General features: G+C 42.1%; 1 protein-coding gene across 4 annotated transcripts; it reads left to right on the forward strand.

Annotated features, from left to right (window-relative positions):
- Positions 1-10,490: 10,490 nt before the first annotated feature.
- Positions 10,491-22,207, forward strand: TP53INP1 (tumor protein p53 inducible nuclear protein 1). Of its 4 annotated transcripts, none has more exons than XM_074898696.1 (5): positions 10,491-10,595; positions 13,595-13,878; positions 14,374-14,725; positions 16,386-16,419; positions 18,807-18,957. In XM_074898696.1, the coding sequence occupies exons 2-5, from the start codon at positions 13,767-13,769 to the stop codon at positions 18,822-18,824; spliced, it is 516 nt and encodes a 171-aa protein (XP_074754797.1). In that variant the 5' UTR covers positions 10,491-10,595; positions 13,595-13,766; the 3' UTR covers positions 18,825-18,957. The 4 variants fall into 4 exon arrangements, with proteins under 4 accessions (XP_074754797.1, XP_074754799.1, XP_074754795.1 ...); XM_074898698.1 differs by having other exon boundaries at positions 14,377-14,725; XM_074898694.1 differs by lacking the exon at positions 16,386-16,419 and having other exon boundaries at positions 18,807-22,207.
- Positions 22,208-24,090: the final 1,883 nt, after the last annotated feature.

The raw sequence follows: 24,090 nt of genomic DNA on the forward strand, positions 1-24,090 counted from the left end.
GGAGGTTTCAGCCAGCAGTTATTGCAATTGGATGGCATTTCAATAGCCAGTCTCTAGCAAACTCCTATGGTGAGTTGCAGCATTGGCAAAACATGGCAAGTGTGGTGGTGTAATGTCATGTAACAGCAAGTTAGTGTCTTCTGCTAATATTTTAATGACAACCATCTCAAGCAGACCAAGTTTTCAGAAAGTGTTTGATATTCACACATAATGATCTGGGTTGCAAAAACACCCTTGGAGGACAGAGCTAATAAAATAAGCAGCTAGTTAGTACAAACTTCTTAATTTAATTTTATTGTGAGGAAAGTGGCATAGTTTTCTTGCATGAGAAAGGCACTGCTGTTGTCTGGAAAGTTTCCATATCGCCCTGCAGCTTTCAGATTGCTCCAGTCAAAGGTGTCAATCAGACATTTGCTGTACTTTCACTGTTGTTGGCTTGTACATCTAAATATATTTCACAAATTGTCTTTATTTGAAACACAATGTATATCTGTAAAATATTAGTCATTAATCTGGCACCATTTAGTTGCAAAGTATTAATAATCTGGCATTGTTACATGCTGGGTTTGCATTCTAATTTCCTTTGTCTTGACTGTAAAATAGTGTTACTGCAAACAAAATGCAAGCTCACTTTTTGTTTCCTCTGTTCCAGAGATGCATTTCAGAAGCCGCCTGTTGTGATCCTTTCCATCAGAGAAGCAAACAAACCTTCCCAGCTCAGCGAGCCACTGCACTGCTTCCTGCTCACCATGACTAACACAATTACACCAGAAGGAAGTTTAAAATAATTTAATTAGTGTTTGGAGCATAAGGTTCATCTTCAGCCAGACCTCAGACCATGCTTTCCATAGCGTTTGGATCACTGAAATACTCTTATATAAGCCTAATTGACACAATTAGAATGACGACTCCTTACAGATGTGTGTTGCTGTAGCAACCTGGGAGGAGGGCAGCCTAAGTGCCCTCCGTATTTAGCAAAATAATATTAATCATAATAGGTAGAAGCACTTTATCCTTTTTATAAGGCACTTGCTCAGGAGCCAAGTGGCTTAGCGTGTTGCAACAAGGATCACTGTAATGGAGTTGAAATAATTTGAAGGTGAGCTAAAATTCTCTCAGTAATAACCAAAATTACATGGAAACAGAAGCATAGTCAAATGTTGTCCAAATCTGCCAGCATATAGGCAGGAGAATTAGCTGTTCAAGGCTTTGATTCTGCTGCTATAAGAACACAGGGGGAAGAAAAACACCAAAGACATCCATGGAAGCAGGAAGAAGCCTCTAAATTGCTGAGTTTGCCTCAGGTTTATCCTGCTGAAGGGCCTGGTTGGCCAGAGAGAGCTCTGTGGGGAGGCTTTAGATCCACCTGCCATCTCTTTTGTGTTAGAGGGACTCCAAGTTGCTCCGTGTTGTTGGCAGTGGATATGGGTATGTATGCAAGTGTTGATGGGCACCGGCAGTGTGGTGAAACAGTAACAGGTCTCCTGCTTCCCCTGCAGCATGCCAGAGTGGGAACAGCTGCTTTGCAGAGCAGATTCAAATGGGTTTGTTCCTGACTCTGTCTTGCATGTCCCAGTAAACTTGCACATTTCATCCAAACAGCGTGGTCTCTTTGTCAAAGGGGCTGTGTGAAGTACCTGAGACTCACGACTTAAGTCTTGTTTTCCTGAAATCTTTTGATTTGAAGCTGTACGTATTTTGACTGGTGTGATTGTCACTTCAAAGTTATTATTTTAACTAACACCATTTTAAACTTTGTCCTGATGTCTTTGCAACTTGAACAGTCACACAGTGTTGCTACAGAGTACAAGAAAAACCTGAAGTCAGTGCTGACTGGGACTGAATAATGGGATTTCCATTTCCAAGTGGAAGAAGCAAGCGAATAGCATGAATAAACAAGCAAGTGTGAAAAAAAAAACAAACACTCATGTTTTGGGTCATCTTGGAAAGTACAGATGAAAAGAGATCTCAAGTAGTCATCTATACCATCCCACTCTTTACAGATGGATGAATTTTATCTCTGTCATTCCTGACTAAGTTTTATCTGATCTCTTTTTAGAAAGATTTACAATCCCCAGGCTAGCTTAATGCATCACTAGCCTTATTTTTAGAAAGTTTTTCCTAATGTCTAACCAAAGTCTATTTCTGCTACAATGGAATGTCTTAATAATCTGCAGTATCTTTATTTTTGAAGACTGCTCTCATATTCCTGCCAGGTTGCTCTTCGCTAGAGCCACCACCCCCTATTTATCCAATCTTCCCATGTAAGTTGTGTTTTTCTAGAGCTCTGATCATACACATTGCTCTTCTCTGTGGCCTGATGAGTGCTTTATCTCTCCCAAGCATGGTGCCCGAAGCCAGGCTCGCTGAGCTCCAGCTGAGATTTGCCAATACTGAGAAAAGTGCAAGAATTAGTTTATGTATTTTAATAGCCTCTATTTATATTTGTAACTCTCAGTATGTAGTTTGCTTTTTTGAAGGAGTATGCAACCTCCAGAATATTTCTTCAGGGCTACTATCACCTTCTCATTGGCTCCTCAGTCTGTGTTTTTGCAGTGGATTATTGTTGACCAGACATAAAATCTTGGATTTCCTATTCTTAAATAGCATCTTACTTTTCTTCACTAACAATCCCAGCTATGTAGTTAACTAATGTGACAGTGCTCAGCTGAATATTAAGCTTATATTTCTTCCAACTTGCTTTCAAATTTTTTTAAGCTTTATCACACTGTTTTGTGCCTGGGATCTATAAACTTTCAGCTTTGCTCTAATTATAGTTCCAAAGCCCAGGTACAGTATGTTCATGTGCAGCCTGCACGTGGCCCCTTCACTTATCCTATTCCAGGTACGATGGTATGATTATAGCTGTTTGACCTGTTGCACCATTGGAAGCGCAGCTTGTCCTGATAATAGCACAGTTATGTTTACTGTCCTTGCAGCTCTGGCAATTACATCTCATTACACCACTTTAATTATTCAAGCACTGACATTTGAGTGATAATTTGTCTAAAATTCAGGCACAGAGAAAAAGAGTTCTTTCAACTTCAGCGTCTTTTATTTAACTCTTCTCTTGAATTGCCTGTTTTCTCACAACATATTCCTCACTCTGTCACAACCAGTCATGATGTTTTTCGAAAAACTCTGGAAGACACTGTAAGGCCCTGCTTCTGCCAGGAATTTTATGAAAACCATTTCTAATGCTTGAGCACTTTCACCACAGCAGGATGAAAAATGTATCTTTAAAATACATAAGGTAGCATGTTTCCAAGCACTGGCAGAGTGGGCAAATGGCTCTTAGCACGTCAGCTGTTGGGGTTGAGCTCTGGGTGATACCAGGCACTTGGAGACTGAGGGCATCACTGTCAAGTTGTCACATTCTGCCACACTGTCACTCATAGCCAAGAAAGTGCCGTTCCAATGTATATGTTTTAAGAATTGGAGCATGTTAACTTACTTTCTCTAGGTTTTGGGCCTCACACCAGCTGAACCATCAGCTGGAAGAATGTCCCAGGAGCAGCTCTACTTCACCTTATCCAGGAACCTTTCCAACAACTTACAGCTATTTGAAATGTTCTTAGACAGCCTATAGTAAAAAGGGTTAAGAGCAAACAGCTCTCTTGCATCATCCCAGTGGAGTGCCTGACTACCTGACCACATCCTAGGTATGAGGAACTTAGGCAGTTATGTAGTCTGCCCAAAGCCACACAACAGGTTGACGACTAAATCTGGAACTACGGGTCTCTTGCCGTGATGGCTGGACAAGACAATCTTGCTGGCAAGTCTTACTAAAATCTTTGCTGTCATCTGGGGAGTTATATTGTTATGCAGGGAGGCTATACATTGCTGTGAACACTTAACTTCTCCAAACTGGAAGAGCATGTGGCAGAATCTGTCTCTTGCCTAGACTAGGCTTCATTAGCACAAATCTTGCAGAGACTGAGACCTCATTAATTTGTTATTGCACAGAGCCAATTTTAAAATGCTATCTGAAAAGAGCTCTTCAGATGACTGTAATACCAGATTCTGAGTTGCAGCAATTCAGTGTGCAATGATGACGCTTGCACCTGGCTTCTATGAAATGCTTAGCTCAACAGACAAGACCTCCCACGCTATTTATTCATTCAGCAGAGCTAAGCTGGCACAGAGTGCTGGCATTCATCGTGGCTGACCTAAGCAAGAAACCTGTCAATAAGTACTGGGGATCCCAAGTCAGTTCCTCCGTGTGTAAACTACATTATACATACATATACACTGTGATACACTCTATAAATAATTTATGAAATACACAGAGACATACATATGTATTTGTATATATACCGTGCTAAAATTAGATTTGAACATGCGAGATAAGGACGTTGTGAAGTATTGATTGGCTTTGTTACCGATGCAGTGCCTGAGACCTGGGAGCAGGAAGGGTCTCATCTTTTTTATCCACCATAATCACCTCCAGCTCTGTTGCAACAGACATTATTTGATCTTCTTTCAGAAGTACTTGGCCTTTTTTTTTAATCTTTTGGAGCTGGTCTGAGATATGTTGAGAAATGTTGGGCTCGGTATTTGCAAGAAAATACCCATCTCTGAAAAGAATAACAACACAGAATCACGGTGTGTGGCTTTGTACCCTGGAAAAACTAAGAGATCTTTCAAAAATAATGGTAATTTGCAATTGGATGGAATCTTACAGTTGAAATCCAAGCACATCCAAGCATATGATGTGATTCATATTACTTGGTGCTAAACTGATGTTGTTAATTCTTTTGTAACTCGTCACAACAGAACAAAGATAGTGCTCACTATTTTAGGAAGCATATGAATCAGTGGGAAAGCTGAAAGGAAACAAATAGATCACTGGTGAGACTAAAAATGCCTCAGAGATGTGAACAGTGTGTGTCTGCTGACTCTGCGGTTGTGCAGAAGAATTCAAGGAAGGGTTTTAAGCATGGCTAGCCACACAACAAAACACGCTTCGGGCTGATAGTTTAAGGAGGAAGCTCTCTTGCACGCTGTCTGTCATTCCCACATGATTTAAAGCACAGATATGCTACAGACCAAGAAACCTACTTATCTTCTCTCTGAACATTAACTGACAATCATTACGAAGATAAATCCAGCATAGGAAAATAAATTATGGTACCAAGTTAAGTTCCTCCTAAACTCAACCTGTACATTGACTGTGGGAGGCCCATCCTTCTAACATCACCACTTTTATTTCACATCAAAAAAATGAAGGGCTAATAACCCATCAAACGTCTGAAGCATACAGGAATTTCCTAAGTGTAACACATGCATGTTCAGTGCCATAGTCAAAAATTCACAGGTCATTTCCCCTTTGGATGATAAGAACACTTGACTTTCTGAGGTGGGAGGTGTGCTTCTAGAAAGCCTCTCTGATCACAGGGCAAAGAAGAAAACAGTAGAAGAGCATGATTCCCGGCTGTACCCAGAGGTACAATAGGGTCTTGTATTACCAAGTGCTGAAAGAGAGGACAGGTTCAGGCAAGAGCAGTGAAAATGTGCTGGACTTTTTCTAGTACAAGAGACAAATATGAAAGAGGGCAGATAATCCCAATGGAAAATATTTGATGAACGAGTCTGGGCTCAGGAGAAAAATCATTCACATAATGACACAAGAAGAGGTATCTGCCTCTGGCTCTCTGCTGGCTGGAACTATGGTACAGCACTACCTGCTGAGACGCCTGACACACTCCGGCCCAAGCTAACAATTCAAATGCTGTCATTGAAGGTGCTCTAGAAAAAATCAGAGTTATTCAGACCATGGAAATCTATACTGACTTCTTGGAGGATTTTTATTTTGATGGAATGGAGAAAAAGAGCTCAATTTTTGGCTAAAGCTTACCGTTATTTTTTAAATCTGCCTATGATTTACAATGGCTTCCTGCCAATGGCAACTTGAAGAAAGAATTATACCTGGTTTTGCTCTCAAACAATATGAAAAGCAGGAACTGCATTTTGACAGTTTCTAAGGAAAAAGAGGTTTTTTATAACCAAGGACTTTTCTGAAAAGGATGGTGGGTTTAATGTTTTAAGATAATAGTTCTTCCACAGAAAACTGAATCCCCCAACTTTTTCAGTTTGGTTTAGAGGATCATATCCAGTAATTTCTGCCTCCTTGGATCTCATCCGGCCAAATCATGAGGCTCCTAGTCATGTCAAAATTGGATGCTTGAATTTGCTGAGTTCACGCTCTAGAAATACAGAAACAGGTCTCTAACACCTGTTTTGCATAAAAGTCTGGAAAGGCCTGCTCTTACTCAAAATTTTATCTTGCTGTTTGGGAAAATAGCATTAGAAACTTGTGACTTACAGCAGGAAAAATCCATCTGGTATCTTTAAGACAATGTTACAGAAACATTTGCACTAAAGTCAGAGGAAAAAGAGCAGAAAAGGAAATGCCCATTTTCATTGAGACTGATGTTTAAATCTAGAAGTCCACTTCAAAAAAGATATTGACATTTGTGCAAGGACACAAATGTCAGACTGTGCTTTTTTAAGCTCGGATCTGTTCAGACTGCTCTTGCTTTAAACAACAGGTTTGAAATATTGGTGCCTAAACTTGGATGGAAAAGCTTGGACTTTTTTGAACAGCGGTTAGTATCTTTTCCATAGGGGAAAAGAAAAAAGTATTTCATTGTGGTTAATCATAAACTTGAGATAATTTTAAAATTATAAACCCTTGCTATTTCTGCATATTGCGTTCAGCAGGACAGACCAAGACCTATCTGACAGCAGTGATCTTGCAGAATTGCACAGAATCTCTTCCCATACAACACATGACTTTCTGACACAGCCAGATAGAAGCCATGGGGCAGAAGGCATTAGACTTGGTCTTAATCATGATTAGGTTCAGGGCATCAGTTTTAAGTGAACATTAAATGGAAACTTTGGTTTTGGTAGCTGTGCTGCGTTGACTTTAAATCAATGACACACGTCAGCAAAAATGAATGGTGCTGAGGTTCCTGTACAAATATGTCAGGTTCATGCTGCTTGGGAACGATGGGTTTGTTCATGCAGGTAACTCAGAGTGATATAAAGTGGTTTGTTACACATTGTTTGGGAAGAATTTTTATTTCTCTTTGTCTGGAGGATACATCTCCAAAGTTTGGAGGGAGTTTATTTTCTTAGTCTGTGCAAGCTCTGTTTGGTGTCATTTTCCCTCCTGCTACTCAGTGTTTCTAACACAGAGATAGATCTGCATTCTCACCTACCATTTAAACAGGCATGTCTGCAGAGTAGGGCCTCTCCAAGAGGCACGACACACGGCAGGGCTTTGTTATAAGCTCAATGCGCTCATTGTAACTTGCAGGTCTTGTGGTAGGAAGGTCAGTGTTTCTGTACTCCATGGCTAGACGTACATTGTGCCCGCTAAATACTGCTGTAGTATTTCATCACAGTGGGAACCCGGACAATAGGTCATGCCTTGCATTAATGTGTAGGATCTTGAAAAATCAATGCAGTTCAAATAACAGGGGACTGCTGCCCAGTTGTTTACTATTCCTGTGACACACAGAGCACTCTGGATGCTCAGGGAAGTTTTTGCAGCCACAGCAATGGCTGTGCCATTAAGCTGCCACTGAGCACACAGGAAGTACAACAGAATCTCTGCTAACTTCTACCAATAATTCAGAATCATGCAAGGGTATGTATTATTGGAAATATGAATGGTTCCCTTGCTCCAGAGATCTCTTCAGAATTTTTTTTCTGTAATACAATTATAAAAGTCAAATTTCTCAAGGGAAGGCCAGTCTCTGGGTCAACTTTTGTGTCCAGCAAGCCTCAGACCAAAATGATACTATTTCTTTTGCTGTCTGAAGGCCTGATCTAACAACCATTAGAATCAATAGAAAGGCTAACGGATTTGAAAGACTTTGGTAAAGGATCTAAGGCCACAACCTACATCATTGCAATCACCAGAAAATTTGTCGTTGACCTCAGTGAGTGCAGGATGAAATACCCAGGCTCTTGGTCAGCAGGTATTTAAGTCCACACAGATAATTTATTTCATTTGAAACTATTCATATGCCTAAGTACTTGTCAGATCTGTAACAAAAGCACACTGGTTGCCAGGCTGAGAAGAGGGGCACCTTTCAGGTCTGCCCCTCTCCTGCCAACAGCCATGCGATTTGGCGGAAAGAATAAGCAAGTCCATTGTTTCCACTATTTTGTGACGATAGGGAATTAAGAAATAAGGTAAGTGAAATGAAGAGGAAAGGAACGGAGAGCAACACTGCAGAAAGAGGAGAGCTTCTACCCCTTTAATTACTTCTCAGGGGACTTTAAAAATATGAACACTGGCCTTTCAACTTCATTAGGAGTCTGTGTCTCAAACGCAAGCCAAGCCTTCCTAGGGCTTGCCTACACTGGAAAAATACATTATGTTAATTGATTAACACGTAATGTTTAATATAACAGTCATTATAAACAAAGACTATTATGTTTAACATTTGTTGTTGTTGTTGACCCAACGTAACCCAGCTGCCAAACATGACAGTTCTTGTCTACACCAAGTGCTTTGTATCGCCTTAATTAACGTGTTCTAACACAATGTAATTTTGCAATGCAGATAAATCCTTTGGGGCATTTATTCTGTGAATTTAATTTTCTGTCTCGCCTATCTTGAATTCGCAGACACGCGCTGCTTCTGCCATCTCCCCTCCCCCCTTCAATCTTGGAGCCGCTATCATTGAAAATCAAAGAGACTTTGTAGGTGTCTTTATGAGTTGCTTCAACTTATAAACCAAAAGTACGATCAAACATACAATCAGATTATGCCCCTTGATAGTGCCAATGTTACAAAAATGAAGTTGATCTCATAATCCAGGAAGGGTTAGTTCATCCTAGAAAAGTGTCATCAAATACCAGACATTTCAAGTTTTTGCAGAAATATTGCAAATTTTGTAGCTGGGCAGATTGTCAGTCAAATTACACAGCCTATTCACAGCCATAGGAAAACACTTTGCAGTGTTTTTCCAAAATTTACTTTCTCCATTTTTTTTACATAGATAAGCTTTGTCCTTACAAGGAAAAAAAAAAAAAAAAAAATGTACAAAAAAGATATTAATAAACACTGAGGTTAAGAGATCAAGAAGTTTATCTGGACTCCAGAAATTGTAACACACTCATGTTGCACATCTTGTATTTTAGTAGAAACTGCTTGCTACAAATCTCCTAAATTGTTAAGATGTGTTGCATGTAAAAGCTGCTTGGCTACACATCACCAGTTTATTTCAGCATCTTCTGAAGGACACAGATATTTGCCTGGATGGTGTTTGCTGCAGTCTGGAGTGACTATTAACATTCTGATAGAGTTGTATTAAAGCAACTGGTGTGCAGCATGGCTACACCAGCTCTCCTGGACTGTAACTTCACTGCCTGATAATTTCTTTCCTTTTATCTATTCATCTCTCAGAAGAGCATTGCATTTATGTTCATCACCTCTTCTTTTTTCAGTAAAGAAAAACAGGGATTGGATGGGGTAAGTGACATAATGCAGAAGTTTTCTGGGGCTTTAGATGTGTGACTTAGAAACTTTACAGCCCAGCTAAGGTGCTTCAGCCTAATAATTATCAACCTCTACTCTGCTCCTGTGAGACCCCACCTGGAGTCCTGCATCCAGCTCTGGGATCCCTGGTACCAGAAAGACATGGAACTGTCGGAGCGGGTCCAGAGGAGACCACAAAAATGATCGAAGGGCTGGAGCACCTCCCCTGTGAGGACAGACTGAGAGTTGGGGTTGTTCATCCTGGAGAAGAGAAGGCTCCGGAGAGACTTTCTAGTGGCCTCCCAGTACTGAAAGGGGGAGAGACTCTATCAGGGACTGTAGGGATAGGATGAGGGATAATGGCTTCAGACTGAAAGAGGGTAGATTTAGATTAGATATAAGGAAGAAATTCTTCACTGTGAGGGTGGTGAGACACTGGCACAGGTTGCCCGGAGAAGCTGTGGCTGCCCCCTCCCTGGCAGTGTTCCAGGCCAGGCTGGACGGGGCTTTGAGCAACCTGGGCTAGTGGAAGGTGTCCCTGCCCATGGCAGGGTGGTTGGGAACTAGAAGCTCTTTGAAGACTCCTCTTGACGCAAGCTGCTCTATAAATCACGGTTGTATATATTTAAACACGCATGTTTGATCAAGAATTAATTTGCATATTTAACTACTTAGTTAAGGTTTGGTGTACTTAACTACCTCTGTTCCTAACCAACTGCTTTCCAGGTTAACCATATAACCACCACCTTAACGGAATCCCCAAGCCCTCTGTGTTCAGCGCTTTATTTTCCCCCAAATTTACCGAATTTATCCTCAGACACCGGCACCGGTAACGCGGGGGGCGGGGCGAGGCGGGCGCGGGGGGCGGGGCGGGGCCGTCCGGCCCCGCCCCGCCCCCGCGCCCGCCTCGCCCCGCCCCGTCCCTGCCCGCCTGTCACGTGCGTTAGCGACAGCCGCCGGCGGCGCCCATTGGCGGAGGGGCGGGGAGGGGCGGGGCCGGGGCGGCCGGGCCGTCAGCTGCGCGCCGGGGCTATAACAACAAAGGGCTCCGCGGGGTGCGGAGTCGGCGCGGTGGCGGAGCCGGGGAGTGGTGCGGGTGAGTGAGTTTGTTTAGCGGCGTTTGAGGCTCAGCGCGCTGCTCGTTGCCCGGCGGGTTTAACGGTGTCCCGCGGTTTGAGTGTCCGGGCGAGGCGGTGAAAAGCAGCAGCAGCGGTGGAGCTCCCCCTCTCCCCGTGCGCCCGTGCCGGTTTCTCCTCGGAAAACACCGAGACCGGGAGGGTTTTGCCGTTTTGCCGGCTGTCGAGCAGACGGTAGTCGCGTCTCCCCCCGCCCAGCGGCGGGGCTGGGCTCCGGGAAGGTGCGCAGCTGCTGCGGGCTCGGCCGGGTCACCCGCCGGCTCCGCGGAAAGCGGCTTTTTGGAGCCTCCTGGTGGTAATTAAAAAGCTGCGAGTCGAGGGCACGGGAAGATCAGTAGCCAGGCTCTAACGGGGAACCGCAGAAGTGATTTGGGGGGCTGGCTCTTTTCGATTTTGGGTTGGTTTTGTTTTTGCCTAGCGTGCGTCCATCTCCTCTGCTAGGATAGAAAGAAAAAAAAAGGTGGTTTATGCGACAATACAATACTGTTAACATGCATTGGGTGTGTTATCTATAACCACCTCTTAATCACTCCTGTAGCTGAGTCAGTTGTTCCTAGTCTTGTATTTCTTGCAGCTGATAGTTCCTGTCTAAGAGCTGGAGTCTCAGCCTCTGTCTCGTTTGCCTGCCCTAACGATTGTGCTTTGATAACTGTGTTGTTTCTCGGTCCCCATCTGACTTGCACAATAGCATGCAAGTGTGGCATTTTTAAAGGCACTTGTCCAAAAGAATGTCAAAACATCAACTGTTTTCTAAATGATTCAGATGGGGTTTTGACCTTCCTTTGAGGTGAGGGAAGGGGAAAATAGGGCAAACTGATTTTGATCTACAGAAAGATGTTTATGGGTCAAAAGCTGTCGTTTCTTGTGCTTACATTCTTGGGAGCAGTGATTGCTCACTTGCTTGTTAGAAGTTAATTATTTGATGTTTCTGTGATGCCTATGGAGTTTTAATATAGGGGTGTGAGCTCTCATCTTGCTCCACTCTATGCACAGAACAAAAAGTACTCTGCCTGGAGGTACTTCCAGGTTTAAGCTAGGAAAGAGGCAACTCATGTGTGTGGGAGTACAGGGAAAGCCAACACTGACCAGCAATTACACTATGGCTTGTTAGTTAGCCTAGAGGAAAAAGTGAACTCTCTTGTTCCTGGGCCTTGTGCCAGAAAAGGGTTAGGGATGGAGGTGGAAGATAATGGGAAAGCTACAGACTTCAAGCTCTCACTTAGTCTATTTCCTTATCCCGGGCAAGCTCTGGCTATAATAAACCTTCTCAAGAAGATGCATAGGAACACTGTGGGCATTTAGCATTTCCTTAGGTAACCCATTCAGGGCTTAGCAACCTTGATGGTTAAAAGCATTTCCTGCAAGTAACCACTGAAAACTGAACTTTACTGCAGTTAAAAGCCACTTCTGCTTGCTGTGAATGTAGAAGGGAATAAATGTTTGCCTCTTTCTTCACATAATTGATTACTGTTGTCATTTTTTCCTTCCCTCTGTTAAGCCTTTCTTTTTTTTAAATTTTACCATTTTTCTTTAGACTTCTGGTCATTCTTGTAGCTCTCTTTAAAGAGACCCCAGATGTTTCATTTTTCAAGTGTGGCCCTAAAAAACCCAGCCTTTTATCACTACTGCAGCTGAGCTAGTTGTTCCTAGCCTTGTATTTTCATGTGGCTGATAACTTCTTGAGTTACACTGTACCTTTTCATATTGCTTCTGAAGACTACTTCAAACTTTAGTCTTACCCTGTTGTACTGTTTGAATAAGGAAGTAGCTGCATAAATGTCTATAGGAGCTGTACTGTATGGAGCAGATGCTTGTCCTTGCATTGAACAAGTATTGATGGGGTCTGGTGTCCTGGGTCTGATGACCTGAGAGTTACAGGGTGAAGCAGGATATACTGACCTTAAGAGAAGATACAATCCATAAAGAATATTGCTTAATGTCTGGGTTTGTCTCCTATAGTGTGTCTTACTCTCTTTCTCTTTCTGAATGCAGACACTCATGCCCCCTTACATGCCTATCTTGTTCCCTACTTAATTATGTAACAGGTATTTAATCTGTAGTAATTCTGACACTCTGTGATAATTGAAATATTACTATGGTGAAATTAACTTGTAGTTAAATCCGGGAATATTTTTTTGCATGTAGCCTTTTTCAGCTACTTTAATGGCTTCTATTTGTTGGCTCATACATAAATGCTAAAAGGCTGGAAGCATGCTGATCTGAGGTGACTTGAACATTCAGCTTCTCAGTACTAATGGGATTTTTCATCTTAACTGCTAAATGTAGAGTTTATGCTTATGGTGACTTAACTTCACGTAGATTTATGAAAGTGTACTGAGAAAAAAGTATGTTTTAATTAAGTATACAAGCTACTTTTCCTTGTTACTTAGACTTACCATATGTGACTAGTTGGGCAGTTGCTGTGAAAATGATCCCACTGGTAACTATGTAGTGCACTTCGAACCTGAAGACGGGACGTGCCTTCCTGCAGTGTTAACTTGTAGGCAGTGGCCCTGAACTGTATGTGATGAGAGACTCGCAGGAGTCTCTGGGAGAGGTGTAAGGCAGTGTCAACAGAGGAGGTGCGTTGTATGGAGCAGAAAGCATGCACTTGCCCTTTGCATCTTTTTCTGACCAGGAAGAAGACAGGCAGGGAGACCTTGGTGAGTGTAGGCATGATACTCCTGTACAGGAGTCCTCTCTTCCCACAGGAGCAGGTGGGAACTGACATTTGCATGGGAAGGAGAATCAAGAGAAAGGTGCTTAGCTTTGAGGAGAGACCTAGGCTTTTTCTGTATGTATCTAGCTGGGAGGGAACAGTGAACCCCAGTGAAGCTGCCTCTCAGGGAAAACTGTTCACTGATACCTCAGGCTGCACTAAAGAGAGGGGTTTTAATTTGTTCTCTAGGGCTGTTACCTGTTTCTTTGTCATTAAGACTCTTGTCGTCATTTTTTGCAGGTTTTGTATAAACTGTTTACAAGTCATGCCTCTGCGTGTCCTGTACCTAAGCTGATAAAGCATCTATGCACTTTAATCTCAAGTCTATGCCACTCTGCTAGTACGTTGTGAGCTGTGCCTTGAACCTTGGATATAAAGACCTGCCAGCCAAAGTCTTGTTCCTGCCTTAGTAATGTTCCAGAGGTTAAATAACATGCTCATGGGAGAGATTGATAGCTTGTCCAGCCAAGAGCCAGAGTTCAGTGAGAAAGAAGACGATGAGTGGATTCTGGTTGACTTTATAGGTAAGATGTCTGTCAAACATAAGCTCTGTTTTTGTCCTGATCTGCCTCTTAGTTGTCTTACTTCCATGTGAAGAAACTTGTAGCTTGGGAGAAACTTTCCCTAAGCAAAATCGGTGTAGATTAGATTATAGGGTGTCTTCCAAATAAATGTACGAAAACATGTTATGTAAACTGATGAGAAAAATGATGTCAGGTTTAGAAGCCTGACACAGGCTTCAACAGAACCACTTGTACAGATAAAATATATTTGACCTATTACGCAATTGTATTGCTTTACTGATAACAGTTGTTTTACGTGTCTAGCATGGTTTATCAGGGAACTCCCTTTTCTCCTCCTCTTAATTAAAAAAAAAAATGTGTACATGCTAATAAAGGTTTATTTCTGTTTCTCTGTTTTGTCTTTTTTTTATATTCCATTTTTGGCTACATGCAACCTTGTTGTGTTTGACCACCTTCAATCACCATTTCTCTCCACTGACTAATGGCCACCTACAGCAGATGCTTGCGCTACTTGCTCCGTGGAGGAAGCGGACATTGCTGAAGCACCGGCCGCAGACGGCTCGCCCGTCTTCTCTTGTTTACCGTCTCCCTTGGAACGCTTGCCAGAGGCCAATGAATCTTGCTTCATCCAATTTGAGTCATGTCCCATGGAGGAGAGTTGGTTTATTACCCCTCCCCCATGTTTTACTGCAGGTGGATTAACCACTATCAAAGTGGAAACTAGTCCAATGGAGAACCTCCTAATAGAGCACCCCAGCATGTCTGTGTATGCTGTCCACGATACCTGTCACAGCCTTAATGAGACTGGATGTGGAGATGAGGAGTTTCACAGCCCAGGTAGCCCCAGGTATGGCTGACTTCTCTTGTCAAGGAACTCTGTTGCTGAAAATATCTGGTTTCTACTTGATCAGCTTAGACATTTAATACTGAATTTTCCAGCTTATTTCAGAGCAAGTGAATAAAGCATGAATACTACACAAGGTGGGCAGGGTGGTCAGGGTTGCCTGCCTGCTTAGAAAAATGTTATACAAGATGACCGTGTCAGGAAACAGTTGGGTATGCAATTTTGACGCTTCAATGAATATTTATGGAGCCTAATTATTGCCTTGCAGAATATGCTCCAGTTCTGTCGGAACTGGTGGCGGTTAACTGTATAGCTGGTAACATAGATTTGAAAGCACTTTGCCCCCTTCATAGCTTTTTGCATTTTTCATAACTGTTAGTCAGTACTCTCCGAGTCGTCTCATGAGATGAAAAATGTTACTTTCATTATCCTGACAAGGAAGTCTGTTTTGGTAGTCTTTCGGGTTTTTTTATTCCTCAGCCTAGTGATAGATTAGGGTAGGATTAAATTTTTCCACAAGTGGTTTGTGGAACAAAAGCAAACAGAAATATTCTGCAAAACTTACTTCCCTGAAGGTAAAAATTTGTGTTGCAAACTTCTACTCTTAGCGAGGTAAGAAGTTGTGCTTTTGATTTTTGGACTGTAAAGATCTAGCCACATGGGATTATTGTAGAGGCATGTTTGCCATGCACTGCTTCAGTGTTAACCAGACAGTATATACAGCTATACAAGTATAGTATACATAAGTGTATACAGATAGAGTATTTCTTTGCTGTTATGACTCTGCACTGACCTGTGTGTTCATTGATTTGGAGATAATGGGGTGTTTTTTGAATTCTGGTTAATAACCAAGACTGGCTTTTTGTCCTGTCTGGTGCTTACCATTAGAAACAATTAAAAAAAAAAAACCCCAAACTCATAAGATACTAAGCTTTTGTTATACAGGAAAAAATGAGTGTAGTAGTAGAGTTGATCTAGCTAGATGCCCATTGACTGTTCTCATCAGTTTCTTGTCATATTTAAAGTCCTTAGTTCAAAGAAACAGGTGACTTTGAGATGACATGCTGCTGTATAACGTTCAAGTATAGCGCTGGTACCATTAATCTGAGTGAGGGATCTGTGTAATTATTTGGGGAGGGCGGTTTGTGATGCTAAGCATCAAGGATCTAGTTTAACTTAAATTGGTGGGAAGCTATGAACACACAGCACCTTTTAAAAGGACGGTCTGAAAGAGCCTTCAAGAGAACTGTAGGCTGTGAGGCATGACCTGGTGAAAAACAGTAGACCAGTTTAGTAATAGAGTTGGATACTGACTTCTCAGTGACTTAAACTGGGGATACTGGTATAAATTCTTCTGGAGAATCCTGTCATGTTATGCAGTACAGTTAAGCTGCTTTAATGGGGAAGCTAAAGGTGTGATGATCTTCAACTGTGTTGAAAACTGTGTGATTAAGTTTCTTCACACTGTATTCTGTGCTGTTGCTTCATCAGAGGATCTAGGCTTTTGTACAGGTTATTTTGTGTGGCAGAAATGGGAGGAGACTTAAGTCTAAAGCTGAGGTAGGCTACAGAAGCTGGGAATGTCAATTGCACTGAATGCAGTAAGTTTCAAAAGCTGTTTTGAAAGTCTAGTGGTTTAATGGTTGGCCATTTAACATTGTAGGGCCAAGAAAAGCTGCTTAAGGCACACTGGCACAGTAAGTACTACTGTTTGGGGACAATGCTTTTTGTTTGATCAGGCTGCTAGCAACACTGCTTCCTCTAGAGCCTTGTCTGCCAAAACAATACTGGTTTTAGGACTAACCTTTGTGCCAAATCATGTTACTTGATCAAGCCTAACTATGTCTGCTTTAACAAGCCAAAATGCTAAGTGCAGAAAAATTACTTAAATATTAATTGGGGCGGGGTCTGAAGTCTTTAATGTTCCTTGTGAGGTCTGGCTCTATAGCACAACTAGCAGGGCACCTATGCTTTCTAGCAAAATTAGATGTTGGGGGCGCAGCAGCAAATGTCTGTAGTGGTGGTCTGGCTTTAGACACAGCCGCTCTGAAATTACCTTTTGACAATATTGATGGAGGCTCATCAGCCCTGTTCTCTCGGTGCCCAGGGCTCACTAGTGCTAGGCTACCAACAGCAACCACTAAGATACCAAAATGCTACGTTTCTGAAGAGTATGCAGCCTTTTTAGCTAATTCAAACCACCTCTGCTATCCCAGTTTCACTTTGTGACAACGAGTAGAAGAGTGTTCGTTTGCAAACAAGTACTGGAAGGGTATTTGATAAGAGGACAAAAAGCGTAAATATCTTCAACCAGCAATTTTAAACCAGTTTTTCTCCTTTTGCGGATTAAAGCTATTTGTTCCTTTTAAATTCTCTTCAAAGCGAAAGGATGTTATATAAACTTTCACCTGTTCATCAGGCTAGTCATATTTTTCCATAACAAACCGCAACACTTGGTATTAGCAGTTGATGCCCTTTGCTAGCTAGTGACATGCAGCAAGGGCATCTTAGGAAATACAGGCTCTGATAAGTGTAGTGTGGCTTCTTAGCTCCTTGCAGCTTTCCCCAGAAAAGCTTCACTTGGAGTTCCACCTCCAGCAGCGTTGAACATGTTAAGGGATTGCACCATATAGAAAACAGTAGCCCCGTGTTTACAGGCACCCTCATGTAAATTCTATGCAGATTACACCAGTTTAAAGTATTTACAAGGCACTGTGAATTTATCTCTGCTGTATTATTTGCTTATTTCTTGCTTTGTATTTCAAGTGCTAGGTTTAGGACAATATCTAGTGAATAAACGGGAAAACCAGCATGTCACACAAGGCTATTCTGGAGTCTGTAGGCTTCAATTGGCTGTATCAAGCTACCCAAGGAGCCAAAAGCAAGTTGATTTGGATACTTAAAAGAAAAAAGTAGAAGGGAGGGAGTATTTCCTTGCTGACAAGGAGTATTCCACTCCAGTGAGGAGGGGGGTGGGGGGAGGCAGGAGAGTTCACATCCATGCCAGGCACCTGCAGCCCCCCAAGAGCAAGGCTACAGGAGCATACCATGGGCATGGTAGTCTAGACTTATGTCTACAGAGACATCATGCAATAAATGGAAGCTAAGCTCTTCCAGAAGAGACTTCATTATAGGGTCATGCTACTGCTGAAAAACAGACTTCCCAAGAGATATCTAGCTCATGCCTGAGCAAGCTCCTGGTCTTGTAGGCATCTTTCCTTGGCACCACTGAGTTGACAGCTTGTCATTGGGTCCTGTGTGGGAAGAGAGAAGGCAGGCAACTCAGGTGCCACTGGTCTCACACCAGCTGTGGCACTCAGACTTGGGATTTGCTTTGCTATTAAAACTACCAGGTTATTTTTAGATTTACTTTGGAAGTTTCAGGAAACACCAGTGATTGTTCTGTCAAGTAGGGAAATCCTCTTTCAATGTCGGTTGCTTGCCTAGGCTCTGGGTTTGTTTTTCACTAGTGCATGATGGAGTAAGGGTTTGCCAAAACTGCTGACTCTCTGCTTGTAAAATCTGGAGGGCTGGTTGAGGAACAATCCTTAGAAGTTTTCCCATGTGTGTCACAACCGGTCTATCTTTCTCATTCCTTTGCATGAGCATTGTTTGGATTTACTTGTGTAGCTAGCAGTCCAAACACACTGTCATTAGTGTGCTTCTGTTTTCAGGCTGAACCACCTATGTTCAAGGTGATTTTAAACCAAACCTTGCCTAGTGGATAACTCTCAAGTCTTCTAAAGCTGGAGCAGTGAGACACACATTGCTTTATATTTCTGATCTGTGTTGCATCTTGGGCTTAGGGAGGTGGGGTGGGGAAGGAAGGGTGAAATGGCGTAAGACATCAGAAGTCCAAAGGCTGTTGTGGTGCCTTCACAATGAGTTATCAGCACTACATATTACTTACCAGCGTGCTTTTCCTAAACTGGCTTGACCTTGCCTCAGCCCAAATCTCTGTCCAGCAGAATAAGGGTGCCCTTTTGAAATGCTGGGTGTTGATGTCCATGTTCTGCCCTTTATACTTTGCGTGTCTTCCCAATGCACCTTAGTAATGAATTATATCTGCTTGTTACATTTCTAGACTGGAGGCCCAAAGTGAAACAGGACAGCGTGTTCACTGCTATGTCACAGCTCTTGCTACTCGTTCAACTTTTCTGGAAAAAAACAAGAGCTTTCGTCCTACCCACTGGATAAAAGAACATAATGAAAGACACTATCTCAACAAAAATGGTCTCCGTCGCCAAAACCTTACCAGGGATTGCCACTCTCGGCATATCAAGCACAACGGACTGTTTGTTCACCAGCCTTGCCAGCGTCAGTTCAATTACTGATGGCTCTTGTGGTTTTAATCTAAGGTCTAATTGTTTTTTAGGTTGCTTTTATTTTCATACATAGGTAAGTTTGGTCAATCTGAAGCTGATCGTCAATCCTTCAAACACAATCGTAACTAGTGTTGCATTCTTTTGAAATGACACATAAATCTCTGAACATCTTGCAGCAAGTCCTAAATGTTGATGCTAAATATCAATGTCTTGGAAGCCTATCAGTATGATAGTTTGTGTGCTGTTTTATAAACTCTGATGTATAGATGGATTCTTAGTTGGTATTTTAAAAAAACTGAGATGGAAATCAGTTACATTTTGCATTAATCAAAGTGGAGTTAGAAAATTTGAGGTTAGCCATATGCTTTAATGACCAGTACTCGACAGCTTTTGTATCTGTCTGTATTCAGCATATATGATTACTTTCTAACAAGGAGATACTGTAGCTGCCGGTGGATATTACATAGCTATGCTGAACTGTTACAAGAAGGACATCTAATCTGAACTGCCTAGTACCTATTTGTGTTAGTGGAATCTGTGTTGGGTACTTAATATGGATGTCAGAAAAGGGTTAAATGTCCCCCCAATATTGTTGCAGTGTGATATGGCACTGGTGTTACAGGTGTAGTACCTCACAGTGGAGTAGAAGGAAAAGTGGACCTATGGGTTAAGTGCAGACACACAACCCAGAGAGCTGAACTGGGTTTTACTTGGTTCAGTTCAAGTTCTTACTCCCTTTCTGGAATTCCTGCTCTTTCTGTCTTTGAAAGATCTATTTCCCCCACCCTATTTCATTTAATTTCTCGTCTAGTTAGAGGAAAAAGACGGTGGATCAACCATTCTTTTAGTCGCATCAGTAGCTGACTGCTCTTTAAAGAAGTCATGCTGATGGATAGCTATTTCTGAGCTGCTGATTGCTGTTCGATTGTCTCATATTTACAGATTGAGAATAGCTCAAAAGTAGCTAGAATGAAGGTTTTATTAGAAGTTCTCCTAATTTTCTCTATGAAAATGAAGTCTGAGTTAATTGTGACTGGAAATGAAGGGCTGTGTGTGGCAGGGAGAATGGGATGCTGAAAAACAGTCTTACAGAACTAAACACAGTGATAACAGGGTGTATAAAAATGCAGATTGTCAAGTTGTTGTTTCCTAGCCCATGGTGGGCAGAAGGACTGGATGGTAGTTCCGTGGGCCAACAGGAAAGAAAAGCCATTCAAAACCAACAAGGGTTTTCTTAAGAACACTGCGCAACTTGTTTTGGAAGTTGGCAGGCACTTTAGAGGAAAAAGAAAAAAGTAAAGCTCACCTGTTAACAAAGAGTGTGTATTACACAGCAGCCACATGGCATGCCAAACTCCGATACATCAATCTGGGAAGTAGACTAGATGGCTATGGAGGTGAGGAAGCAGAAATCTGCACTGAAAGAAGAGGGGAAGTTTTGTCCCCCTTTCTGTCAGTGCTGAATGTGACTTATTGTTTTTCCCTTGTGTTTAGTGCCTAGGGCATTAAAGTGTTAACATTACATTAAACTATGTCTTCCAGTAGTCCTTATACAGAAGTTAGTGTGAGGACTCTTTGAAATTAGACAAGATCAATAATGAGAATTATTCCCAACCTATGAAGTATTTTAAATTCAGCCAAATGGCTTCAATTTCACTGAAGAAAAACCCCAACGATTTGGATTGACCCTGATGTAGTGGTACTGTTGCACATTCTGCAGCTGGAATTGTTGTGGAACATACTTAGTGTACAGGAAACAGCATTCATAACCTCTGTTTCACTGCAGATGTGCTGCCTCACTGGGATTAGTTAGGATTGTTGCAAAAGAATGTTGACAAATAGTTAAGCGTGTAAAAGCAAGAGGTGCTTTCCTGAATATGCTAGGGGTTTTGCTAAGACACATTGAATTCATGTGGACAATGAAAGAAAACAAAATTGGTCACTTCATGAGTTTCTAAACCAGATTTTGTTATTACTCCTTTCAGTATGTGCCCGTGTCCATACAACAATTCTTTTGTGGTCCAAATACTCTGGTTTATCTGCAATAGCTGTAGTTTCACCAGTCCCTCGTCTGTTCACTCTTACTTGTCTCAGATTATCTACTTTTATCACTCCAACTTTTTGTTTGTCTTAAACTTCCTTCTCCTCACTGCCAACTTTCTAGCTCAGGAAAATTCTTTGCTTTCCTGTATTTTTCTTTATATAAAAGTAACTACTTGTCCTTCAGCTTTAATTTTCTTAAAGTGAAATGAAGGAAGATGGAGCCTCCACCTCCCTGTGTTAGAAGGAGTAAGTAATCCTCTAACTCTTAACGGGGAGATGGAGTTGAGAGTATAAGGCTCCCAGGCATTACAATGAGGGCCTTGGCCTGTTCTTCTCAGTAGGCAAGTAAATGCAACTTTAGACTGCTCCTAGAATTGGGAGATACTGATCTTTTTATACTACATTACTAGATGACTTTCTGGTGATGAAAACCTATATCTTTCAGGATATAAACTATTTTGTTGCACAAAGCTGTGCTTCTCAATTTGTAATATTGGAAACCATGTTATTGTGTGAGATAGTACTGCATCAATGGCTTTTTGTTAATTTGTTTTAAGTATTTATGTTGGTCTAGCCCTGTTTTATGCCTGGAGCTATTGGGCAATTAGATTTGTTTTGGTTTTCTGTTTTAATAGTGAGCTGTGTGGCTTTTTATATGGCTTTTGAATTGTATTAAAGTGTGTTGTTTTTTCTTGTAAAAGTGGAGGCCTTGCACTGTCTCATACTGATCGATATTCATGAATCTTGCTGAAACTGTATTTTCATATGTATTGGTCAATAGACAGATTTGCATTTTAAACTGTGCCTTCTACACAGCAAACTTGAAGATTCAAAAGGGACATTTCAGTTAGGATTAATACTGTACATCAGTCTATGCACATATGGCAGCTTCTCTCCAGAGCCACTTCTCTATTTGTAGCAGCCCTTTTGATATGGAAGAATGTCTGGCTCTTATTTTTAATAGTTCAACACAGGCTGAAAACCGACAAAATACAGCACTTTGCCAAAAAGTAGCATTGCTTAACCAGTGTGTATTTACTAAAGCGATCTTCTGTATTTTGTCTTTATAGCGCGTTCTACGCACCATGGTCTTAACTCTCAATAAAAAAATGGCTTATTAAAAGTTGTCAGTCTGTTCTTTTGTATTACAGGTTGGTCAGAATCCAAATGCCTGAGCACTCCGTTCCAAGTGTGGTAGGTACAAATACTGAGTACTTCAGAATGCTTGTTCTAGTACAGAAGTTCCTCTGGGAATCAATCTGCATTGCCAGTCAAGTGGCAATGCATGGTCTAAGTAGTGTTACACATCTCTGCCAACTGCTGTGTTTCCTGATCAGCATGCAGCTGTACCATAGATGAACAGGACAGAGATAAAAACATACTGCCACTTAAAGCATCCACAGGGTGGGGGGAATGTTTTTCCTTATCTAGGCTGAGCTTCTCTTGCTTCAACTCATACCCATTGCCTATCATCCTCCATGCATGCACACTGACAAAAATCCATATGGAAGGCTGCTGTTAGCACTCAAGAGGTGGAAGTGGGGACAGGTAACCTATGAGGGACACGGAGATCCTGTGCAAATGTCTAGGGATGGGGATAGGGAAGCCAAGCCATCTGTAGCTGAACCTGTTCAAGGGCTGTGGAGGACAACAGGCCTTCTACAGGTGTATCAGCTGCAAAAGGAAGATCAGAGGAAACATGGGTCCACTGCTAAATGGGGCAGGAGTCCTCATGACCAAGGATGTGAAGAAGGCTGAGGTACTCCATCTTGTCTTTGCCTTGGTCTCGGCTGGTAAGACCAGCCCTTAAGAACTGCAGGCCCCTGAGGCCAGTGGGAAGGGCTAGAGTAAGGAATATCAACTCTTGGTTGAGAAGGATCAAGTTAAGAAATGCTTAAAGAGATGGGACATACACAGACCTGTGGGACACATCCATTGTTGGCAAAGGAGCTGGCTGATGTTACTGTGAAGCTGTTTGCCATTATCTTAAAGGTTATAGCAATGGACAGGGTTCCTGTGGGCTGGAATAAAGCAAATGTCCTTCCTGTCTTCAAGAAGGGCAAGAAGAATAGAGGGAACTAAAAGACAGTCTTACCTTGATGTCTAGAAAGATTCTGGTGAAAATAATCCTGGAAACCATTTCCAAACATGAGTAAGAAAGTGGAGTAGCCAGAATGGATTTATGCAGGGAAAGCATGCCTGACAACATGATGGCTTTCTACAATTAGATGACTGGCTCAGTGGATGAAGAGAAAGCAGTGGATGTTGTTTATCTTGACTTTAGCAAGGCTTTTAACACTGTCTCCCATAACATCCTTGCAAACTGATTAATTATGGACCGTGTAAGTAGATGGTGAGCAGGTGTGTTGAGAACTGGCTAAACTGTGCTTGAAAGGTGGTGATCAGTGGTATGAAGCATAACTAGAGGCCAGTTGCTACTGGTGTACCCTATCAATACAGGATCTTACACTGTTTAAAAACCTTCATTAATGACCTGGGTCATGGGGCAGAGTGCACAATCAGCAAGACTGCAGAAGATAGGAGTTGTTTATATACCAGAGGGTTGTGCGGCCATTCAGGAGGACTGTGATGGACTGGAGAAATGGGCTGACAGGAACCTCATGGAGATCAACAAGGGGAAATGTGGAGTCCTGAACCTCCAGGGAGGAAAAATAATTTCAGGTACCAGGCCAACTGGCTGGAAAGCACCTTGGCAGAAGAGGCCCCGGGGATCCTGGTGGACACCAAGTTGACCATGAGCCAACAGTGCAACCTTGTGGCCTCAAAAACTAAAAGCTTCCTGGGCTGCAGTAGGGAGTGTTGCAATCTCTGCATGGAGAGAGGTGATCCTTCTCTTCTACTCTGTGCTGGTGTCCAGTGCTGAGCTCCCCAGTACAAGAGAGGCATGGACATGCTGGAGTGTATCTAGCAAGAGAGGAGGGAGATGATAATAGTATTGAAGACTGAAATAACAGGGAGAGGCTGAGAGCTGGGATTATT

This window comes from Athene noctua, chromosome 2, assembly GCF_965140245.1.
Source record: "Athene noctua chromosome 2, bAthNoc1.hap1.1, whole genome shotgun sequence".
Classification (NCBI taxonomy): domain Eukaryota; kingdom Metazoa; phylum Chordata; class Aves; order Strigiformes; family Strigidae; genus Athene; species Athene noctua.